We start from the raw sequence: 10,592 nt of genomic DNA, 5'->3' as shown, positions 1-10,592 counted from the left end.
ATTATATTTTATAATATAAGTTTACGAGGATTGTTCATAAGCTGATGGGGGGAGGGGAGTTACAGTCTGAGTCAGTTGTTACTTCAATGTCAGCTGACTGAGGGGATCAGCTGATCGAATGAATATAAAGAAATGTACCGAACCCAATAAAGCCAGTATTTTACAGCAGTTCAAATGTGTCAGATCTTATTCCTTCTTCCCTTTTTTGACATTTTGCTTACGTCGATACTTAAGTTATACACATTTATACATACATATTTATACCCTCCATCAATATCTGAATACATTAAAAACCCATTGAACCAATTATACCTAGTCCATATCTTGGCCTGAGGACCAACTACAAACTTTGCCATACCAATCTTCAGTACCAATCCAAAGTTGTTTAAATGCATTCCATTACTGGATTGATATGCATTTGGATTTGAATTTTATTTTTTACCTTATACATCTTGCAATATTTCTTTTGCATCTAACTTATTACTATTATATTTACATTCTTTTTTATTAGTTTATAATTTTCTTACATGTACCTACTTGTATGTAAGTTATGAGTCTGATGAATTGGGTTGAAAAATTAGTGAAATAAATAAAACAATATGATAATTTGTACCTTTTATTCACATTGACCAATAAATATGTTTTGAGTAAAACTCACTTGAAAATCACCACATAAGCAAGATAAGTCATTATCTTTAGAGGAAAGTATTAAATGATTGACAGCATTTAAGTTTCCATCAGTTGGTAAGCAACGGCAGCCACTATCCCCGCATGCAGTCTGACACTTTTTATCAAGAGGTAATTTATTTAAAGAAACTATCTGTAAAATAAGATAAAATTTTATTTAAAAAAAAATATTGTATCAAGTAGCAGCTTAGTTAGGCAAATAAACACAAGAATATCGAAGATGGGCTTGAGATATAAGAAAAAGAGAGCAAACTATAATATATATATAACTTGATAAAGTTTTTTCTCTCTTCGTTCTATAATTACCAAATTAGTATGCCTTAGGTACAAGATTTCTACTGTTGTTCCTTTTGTTTCATTTATATTGATTGATGGATAGAAAAAAAAACAAAACTAAAATCTTCATTTATGGCCGAAAGAGATATTAAAATGCCTAAGTAAAAAATCATCAAGTATGTAAATAATCAGCCATAATTATGTAAAAAAAAAAACTCTGGGAAAGCACACTGAACAAAAAAAATCCACAAAGAAAAAATTTATTTATTAAATAAATCAATTTTATATCCAAATCAGTCTCAACACTTTATTTATTCATTTGTCCAACGTTTCGGCCTTTCTAGCCATCTTCAGGGACATCTAAACATTTAACAGCTTATATTACAACTTCACTTTTAAATATTTACAATAACATTATTATTCACTATATAATATAACATACCTTCAATATAAAAATCCTTCTCACATTAATTATTATTTTCTATTTGCAGGCTATTCTGCCCAGGTCAATTTCTTTATTTAAAGTTAAAACCTATTCCAAACAGTCAATTATTAAAAAGTCATACTTATTATTAATAAGCTTACCATACTTATAATAATAAGTATGACTTTTTAATAATTGACTGTTTGGAATAGGTTTTAACTTTAAATAAAGAAATTGACCTGGGCAGAATAGCCTGCAAATAGAAAATAATAATTAATGTGAGAAGGATTTTTATATTGAAGGTATGTTATATTATATAGTGAATAATAATGTTATTGTAAATATTTAAAAGTGAAGTTGTAATATAAGCTGTTAAATGTTTAGATGTCCCTGAAGATGGCTAGAAAGGCCGAAACGTTGGACAAATGAATAAATAAAGTGTTGAGACTGATTTGGATATAAAATTGATTTATTTAATAAATATTACCTTGTCTCAAAAAATTTTTGAAATAATATAATTAAAAAAATTATTATTAAAAACAATAATTTACATTTGATATTGTTAAAAATAAAAAGTAAATTGAATTAAAGTACTGATAAGCTTCCAAGAAGAGATAGAGAATCTCAAAAAGTACCATCTGCCATAGTAATGCAGATTGCCCCATGTGCAATAGGTAAAGATTCACTGATTCTAACTAGCCAATGCAAGTACTACATATTTACTAAAAGAAAAATAAACAAGAAAATTTGCACAGTAATGAAATTTCTGTCATGAATTCATCTTGGTCATTGACTATATTGACTTGGTCATTGGAAGTATCGAAATGGAGGATGGAATATTTTCAAAGTATATTAAGTAAGATATTGTTTGTTATATTTTTTATGTTTCCGAATTGAATGAGACCACTTCCAAGATGGCAGAGAGAATATTTTTAAAGTTATGGCCGAATTTAGGTAAATAATACATAAAAATCACAATATCTTGCTGAAGATGTTATTTAAGAATTACCAGATAAATTATTGCACCTGGGACTTAATCATGGGGGTTGGTAAGAAGGGGATTCAGTTTTGGTTGTGTGCTTGTTTTTATGATCATGAAAATGTTTTTCTGATGAAAAAAAGATGTAGACTTACAATTTGACAGCAAACTAAGCATACCAGATTTGTGTTTTATTTTTGAAAAGGTTGTTTGAGAAAAAAATATTAATACCTGTAAACTTCACCACCGCAAACCTGGAAAAGGCTACTTTCTATTCATATGATATATATAGGTACTAAAAGTTCTAAACTAAGTTTTTCAGTTAACTATCAATTAGATACTAAGAAGAAAAGTTACTACACCAATTTATTGGGAATAGAAAAATATAAAATTTCTCAACAAGTTAATAAAGGATTTCTGTGAACTTTGCTCAGCTCCAGGAAATATTTGGAAAATTAACTTTTCTAATTAGCATTTGTCAATTATTTACAGTAATAATAATCTCATTGAGTAAAATCTGTTACCACAATTCTTACACTTTGAAGTAGGCTCTCTGATTATTAATTTCCCAACATTTTGGGTTTTTAAATATTGAAGGGAGTGCCACCCCTTCCTTATTAACCTCCATGACAAAGTTTCTTGTGCTAGGTAGAATAGTTTATTTAAATTTGGGTGAACTAAGCAAATCTTGGTTCTTATTATCATTTCAAAGTGATGCTGAAATGTTGATTAATGTACAGATTTTGTTATTTATTTAGTTGATTTGGATCTATTTCTTTCTTTGCTCATATCTGATAAGAGCAACAAATGTGTAGGGCATAACTATTATGACTATATGGGGCCATGCGTGACTTAAACATGAATATTTTGTAAGAAAAGAAAATTATGCAGTAATGAGGCAAGGCAGTCAGATATCCTTTACATATGAAAAGAAATCAGTTGCAATGTTCCAATTTTTACTTTGATTAACACCTTTCACAGAAGGAGGTATTGGAAGATATCTGGCTGTTTTTTGTTAAGACCGATTCATTGTGTATAACAAATCTTCATCTTGACTGTTTTGATGGTGAAAAGGCATCACTACAAGTTACCAATGCACAATATCTTCTTCAGAAGAGTCCATAGTACCATTGACATGTTGACTGCCAACTATGAGATAACTCAAAGATCGCATTCTTGCTTAGGACGTCAACTATGAGTTGTCTTGTATTTTTACTATGAGATAGTTCATAGTGGGCCTCCTAGGCAAGAACACAAACTACAAATTATCTCGTAATTGGTAGTTAATATGTCAAGAGGGATAAATTTTATTAAACATTAGTGAATATCCACACTAAATTAAGTTGATGGTGAGGTATATAAGGTGCCTAATATAAAATAACTAAATAGATAAATTTACTTTCAGGGTGATGCTTTGATTTGTGGCAGGAACGAACTTTTGGACACATCTAATTGGAGAGGGCGAGTTCCAAAACAAATGTTGTAATCCAGGATTTCTTATCTCACCAACTGGATTACTTGATAGCCCATAAAATCCAACATCACAAACTGTGTCTGGCTGTAAAGTCCCATCAAGATGTTCTAAAAATAAAAAAAATAAATTACCTTATGGCAAATATTTAATAAAAATTACATACATTTTTTTGTGCTGAGTAATAACCTTTATCTCAGATACCTTAATGTAAAAAAAAAAAAATTCTTAAAATGTATTCAAATAATGATAAAAATTTGATTCATAATATTTCATTAAACTATGATGAAAAAATGTATACTTCAAAAAGGAAAAAAATGCAGACCTTTAGAATTTATTAAAAAAGTTTTACCATTGTGGAATAGGAATGCTCCGTCTACAAACTCTGATTCTGAATGGGAAGAAATTTGAGAACGTTTCAGAAACAAACTCATTGTATTCTTTGTTGAAAGAAATGTATCCTGAAGTTGTAAACTGAAAGAAAAAGAAGTTTTTAGTTTCTGAAATTGTATTTAATTAAAAAATTAATTGATCATCCACTTTGTTAATAATATAATAGAAGGAGATAAAATACTGTAAGGATTGGAATTGGGATAATATTATTATTGTTACATTAAAAAAAATAATTGAAGAGAGTGTGGTACTGTCAGAGGCACCACCATAGCAAGACCAAGCTATGAAGTTGGTAGGAAAACGAAAATTAAAAAAAAAAAAAAAAAAGAAAAACAAATTTTTACAATTCAAAAAGTAATGTAAATAATGGTTTGCTGAGCATTCAAAATAATGCCTTTCATCATTCAATCATGCCTTTCATGCCAATCTCATCATTTAATGTTTACTGATGATCAGATCATCAGTAACATTAATCATCCTGCAGGATGGAGGTGATGCAAACTATCTGTTAAGGAAAGTGTTTTATGATATAATATATTATATTATATTCATTGAAGAACTAAGCACTGGAACAGTTCACTACATTGGCTCCATGCTTATAACCAGTAGGACCACAAACACTGAGGTTGATAATGGAATGACCTCAGGTGGAAAGGCTTTTAGCATTTAACATTTCCTCCTCTGAAGTAGTAATATTGTCAGGAAGACAAAGAAAGTGATATAGACTGTACTGGTCCAAAGCATAATACTATATGATACTGTGACCTAAACCCAAAACTTATGGTATTCTTAGAGGAAATCAAAGTCACTATTGTGCTCTAGTCACTTAATTTATACAGAGTCCAGATAATATTTTGGGGTTGGGTAAACCTAGGAACAATTTGTGAAACTATTCAGTCCTCAATCTGAGAAAGCTGGAGATTATTGGAGATGTTTTTGTTTACAGATAACTAGTGTCTCAGCCAGGATTTGAACTTTGGTAATACTCATTAGAAACCAGATATCAATCCTTTAAAATTCAAAAATATGATATTTTTATAGTAAAAGAGTATCTCATATATAATCAAAATATATGATAAATATCATCACCCATGTTTCTCTTCTAGACACTTGTCATTTATGATTTACACATGCATTAACATATTAGAACAAAATTTAAAAATTGCCTGTGTAATCGTAAATTACTAATAACTCCTCCCCTTAACCAATGAAGAAAATCTAATCAGCTGATAACTTGTCCTCTAAAATTACTACAAGGGAAGAGAGGGAGGATTTGGAGGCTAATTTAATTCAACAGTACTTCTAATCAACTGAAAAGGATTAAACTGCCAACAATAGAATCATTTCCACCAATAATATGCACTTTACTTTTTTATGAAAATATTTTGTGATAAAATTTTGTGTGGATTTTTTAAATGAAAAAGTATTTTATTTATTCTTTTAATCTATCTAAAATAAGAAACAGATTAATTAGCTTAGGTGATCTTGAATTTACCTTCCTGAAGAATCCCGAGAATGCTTTTTTATAGGACTGCAAATGTACTTCATTGGCAGGCTAATAGAAACTTGCCTTCCATCAAAAATTTCTAGGGTAGTTTGGCATGAAGGAGCTCTAAAAGAATACAAAATATTTAGGGATATTTTAGTAGCTGTAATTTACTCAGAAGGACATTATAACTTCCAAGTATGTAATAAATATTTTTGCTAATGAACAGACTTCAATGAATATTTAATAAGTGTTAATATTACAATAATAAGATTTCATAATGAAGAACAATTACTCCTAACTGAGGCTCCATTAGCTGACTCTTGTCCTGTGCAGGAGCAATTTTCTAGTTGCAGACGATAAAACTTTTGGGTCTTCTGTAACACTTTTCATTCATTTAATATAGGTTCTCCCAATTTTTTCACCCCTTGAATTTCTGTTCTTACCATTTTCTTGGAGTTTAATTTATTTGAAGCCAACTAAATTTCATAACCTTGTCAAAAATAATGCTATCAAAAAGTTTTCTTGCTTTTTTCTCCTGTCCAATTTTACTTTTCTAGACTCTTCTATTATATTTTATTTTTTAGTCGATAGAAATAAAATTATATCATATATAGCATAAGGAATAATCCTTAACATAATATCCTGCACCAACAGCCATAAATTTCAATAGATAATAAGTCAAAATTTTCTAAGAAAAATAGATAAATAAAGGTCAAGAAGATTAAATTGTTCTTTACAAAAACTCAGTGTAGAATTTTGTAAAGTAAAACTAAAAAAACAAACAATTTTTTTCACTAATCTTAGTTAGATAAGGTTTTATAAAGATGCACTAAAGTTTCCCTTGATTGTTGTATTTGAGGTGAAATGTAAAGATAGAACTGGTAGACGACTAAAACTAGTCGCCTTATTTTATTGCTGCATTACTGCCTAATTCTAATAAAAAAAAAAAAATAACTGCTATAAGTAAGGAAAAAATATTGATGAAACGAAGCTTATGAATCACCTCATACTTATGTTGTGTCAACCCTATCACTCCTAGTCACACATGCTAGCCCACCATCTTCAGCAGTTAAAGTGTTGATCTGTACAATACATCTAGCATTGTTCATGATAAGCTTGATGAGTCGAATTATTCTTTTTGGATTGTCAAGGTCTTTCATAGCCCAAGATAATTCAAAAAGATTAATACTAACATAGGCAGCCTTGAAGTCTATAAATCTTCATGTAGTGTTTCCAACTTGTTTTGAAAATTGTTTAAATGGAGAACTTTTGGTTCACAGTGGGCTTTCTACTGTGGAAGCCACGTTGGTACTTGCCTTGCCTCATTTCCATCCACTATTTTCCATTAAAACAAACTGGCTGAGGTTATTCTCTATGAATTGCTTAGTTAAGTTTTTCATATTGTACTATGACATGTTTCATGTTGTATAACTCTCATATTGTGTTATTGTTTGGTGGTAAGAGGACAAGACATTGTATTATACCAAAAAATGTAAAAGTAATGTAATGTTCTGATAACGTGATACATATATCAATATTATAAATAAATTTTATAGATTTTTTTTTAACAATATTTTAATAACAATTAGATACAGTTTTTTATTTATATAATGATATTTGGTGTTCCATATAAATTTTTAGTTTATTATTTATTAAAGTAAAGTGTGGCAAGTGCGTTTTCAGGGTAATAGTGAAATCCTTTTATTAAATACAGCCTTTTAGGAAGGTATAAATTCTAAACACTGATGTTTCACAAATGAGCTAAAGAAGTTCACTTACATGAAGTATGACAAGTTGTAAAGATATTTCCAACCTGTTAACTAATTTGGATCTTTAACATTGGATCTTCAGTATTTTACCATCAAAAGGCCTTATATTTGATTATAAATTCTGTCATAATAATTATAAATTAACAATTATATTTATTGATTAGTATAATCAGTATATTAGTATATTAGTATAATATATTTATTATTTATTATTAAGATAATAATTATATGATCATTGATATCAGTTCTTAATGATATTTAAATAACATACCGTAAATGATAATTTAACAAGGTTAAATGTATAACATCATTTGGCTTTCCAATAAAGAAGAAGGAACAGTTATGTCCACACTGGTGACTTCTAGAATCAAAATGGCCACTTCTTGATTCATTTCCATAAAATGTAATTGCTGAAGCCTCAGCTTTTTTATTATCTAAAAAATAAAGTAAAATAAACATCAATTTTAAATCCATATAGATTTATAAAATATAAACACAGAACAAATATTTAGTAGTTAATTTAAGTTTGGAAAAATGCTGCCTTTACATTAAATTTTTTTTTTTATTTTGATCAGAGAAATGGTGTCATTAGTGATGGTAAATTAAGACCAATAAGTAAACCAGTCTTTTAATATTGATGGCTTTATTATGGTTTTACTAAATTTTAATAATTTGAAATATCTTCAAATTTTGTAAGCCATTAATAAATTGTACACACATTGTTAGTTTCCTCCTCTATTGAGAATTTAACAGACCGGAATAGAAAGGCATGTTTAAACATTTACAAAAAAAGACTATGTATACAAATAATGTTAATAGATAACAGGAGTTTTTACCCTTTCAGTGTCAAGAATTTGCCTTGTTTTTTGAATGCTATATTCTTAAAAACAGAAATAAATTTATGGAATTAAATACAATTTTTCCTTTGGCTGTCTGATAAATCTGTGTAGTCCTTTTGGGAAATTTGGAGCAAACGATTTATGACAATTTTAATTTGCAAATTTTTCTATGGTTGGGGTTCCTTTGTATTACTTGCTATTTTCTTTCCTTGATTAAAATTATATCAATAAAATTTTAGGTAAGATGTCATTTTTTTATAAATTTCCATACAACATTTATGAAAATTAAATTAAGATAAATATGAACATCACCAAGAAGTTAGGGGAGGATAATTTTTATTTTGTGTATACTCACAGGTATAGTTTTTATAATTAATTTATGTTCAAATTAAGTTTATTTTTTATTGATTTTATGAATGTTACATGGGAATTATGTCTCCATTCTTCTAAAGAAAGAAAAAAAAAAGGAAAGGCCAGCTAATTGATTGTGTTGAAAAGCATTATACAAACAGTTTCAAGGCTGAAAGAACATAATACAGTTACTTTTTACAAATAAATTCAGAATTATTATATTTAAATTAATTTCAAAAATAAAATAAAATAAAGTTTTAAAAATTTAAATAAATTTTAAAAGTTTTAAATAGAATATTTTTTATTTCTACTGTATCTTTTCTATATTTAATAATACTGCAAATGCCTGAATTTTAGTAATCATATTTATAAACTGTATTACTAATACTCAGTTTTATTTACTATAACCTGAAAAACACTTATTGAAATGAGTTTAAAAAAACATGGATTACCACGGTCTTCTGAGAAAGTTGGGTGTTGTGCGATAGTCACTGGAGCTTCTGATGTTTTTACAGCCACTGTTGTATTAAAAAAAACAACAGATGCTACAAAGCCGTTGTAATCAAATGGGTGGACTGGTGGTCCTGAACTAAAATTTGAAAGAAAGAAAAATTGAACTGACCATTGTAATAAGAAAATTATATTTAAATCAGATTGTAATTTCATTAAAATGATGATGTGATTTCATATTATGACAATATCCTTGCAACTACATCCATTTTTAACAAAATATAATTCTGATGTGGAAACCTTTTTAAAGAAAAATTTCTTCCAGAAAAAGTAAGATATCTGATTTCCACAATGTTTTAACAAAGAATTTACAAAAAACAAAATCTTTTTGAACATTAACATTCATATCATATTCTACAATGATAGGCAGGTGGTGGTGGTTGGAGAACTTAATTGTTACACTACTCATTCAAGATTTGTGGAGGACTTCAATATCTCTATAAACATTTCATGTTTCAATAAAGTTAAATGGGTACATAGTTATTCATCTCAAAAAAACCCAAAAAAAAAACATTACTAGCAAAAAAAGGGCTTTGAATGTATTTCCTTTACATCTGAGCTCATTTGTGGAATAAGCCAAACCTATGCAGAAGGATAATGAAGGTGGTCTATGGCAATTAAATCAGACAATACTGGCAAAATATAAGGCAGATTCTCCCCAAGCTGTTTACAGAAGGTCTTATAAGATTAGAAATATAAATCTGCTTCCCGCCAACAAAGGTTTCCGACTTGTGAAATTTCAAATTGGCCTTAAAAGCAGTTTTTGCTGCACTTGCTGAATTGTGAAGAAATTTTTTTAACAAATACAATTAAATTATAGGTTTTATGTTCATATTAATTTTTTTTAAAAGTACATGTTACTCCTGAAATTTGAGATGAATAAATATAGAATAGTAATAATAATAATGGTAAATACTTTTTTGTAACACATGGAGATGGCCATAATATGAAAATGACATCTTAACTCTTCAGTGAGCTGACAGTAAATTACAAAAATTGTGTAGGCTCATATAGGAAGAACTGAGAAAACACTAAGTAAGTTCCAAATCAGCACAATAGATACCAATGTAGCAACCCCACTACTATAAATTGGACACTGCTATGATCGTTATGAGTCACCTAGTGCAATCTAGCAGTTAACAGGTGAACCACTACGATCATCACACAAACACTGTATATTAATAAATATATATATATATATAACTTACGAGGACTTGGACTGAAAGGCTTGAAGAAAAAGGAAAAGAGGGAACAGAATTAAATCGCACACTTGCTAGAAAGATACCCTTTATTATCTCTGTGATGCTCCTTATAGACATTATTGAGGTTTATTTACATGGGGAGTTAGGATTAGAGTTGTATACAGGCTTTGTCCAACCATAACTTATATATATATATATATAT

General features: G+C 28.6%; 1 protein-coding gene and 1 long non-coding RNA gene across 2 annotated transcripts in view; both read right to left on the bottom strand.

Moving 5' to 3' along the window:
• Positions 1–10,592, bottom strand: part of LOC106682048 (uncharacterized) — a 32,202-nt gene that overhangs the window by 11,411 nt on the left and 10,199 nt on the right. The window contains exons 8-13 of the mRNA XM_067051480.1: positions 9,131–9,267; positions 7,760–7,922; positions 5,726–5,842; positions 4,190–4,311; positions 3,766–3,947; positions 659–820 (exon numbers count right to left, since the gene is read on the bottom strand). Coding sequence (XP_066907581.1) covers positions 659–820; positions 3,766–3,947; positions 4,190–4,311; positions 5,726–5,842; positions 7,760–7,922; positions 9,131–9,267 — 883 coding nt within the window. The remainder of the gene's footprint in view (positions 1–658; positions 821–3,765; positions 3,948–4,189; positions 4,312–5,725; positions 5,843–7,759; positions 7,923–9,130; positions 9,268–10,592) is intronic.
• On the bottom strand, positions 1,213–1,544 carry LOC136796778 (uncharacterized). Its single transcript, XR_010844524.1, has 2 exons — positions 1,406–1,544; positions 1,213–1,323 (listed from the first exon to the last, which is right to left on the bottom strand). It is a non-coding gene; the product is annotated as an uncharacterized lncRNA (long non-coding RNA).

The sequence above is a fragment of the Halyomorpha halys genome, unplaced genomic scaffold (genome assembly GCF_000696795.3).
Source record: "Halyomorpha halys isolate HHAL.00 unplaced genomic scaffold, Hhal_1.1 Scaffold386.1, whole genome shotgun sequence".
In the NCBI taxonomy this organism is placed as follows: domain Eukaryota; kingdom Metazoa; phylum Arthropoda; class Insecta; order Hemiptera; family Pentatomidae; genus Halyomorpha; species Halyomorpha halys.
This window is presented reverse-complemented; position numbering and strand designations above follow the sequence as displayed.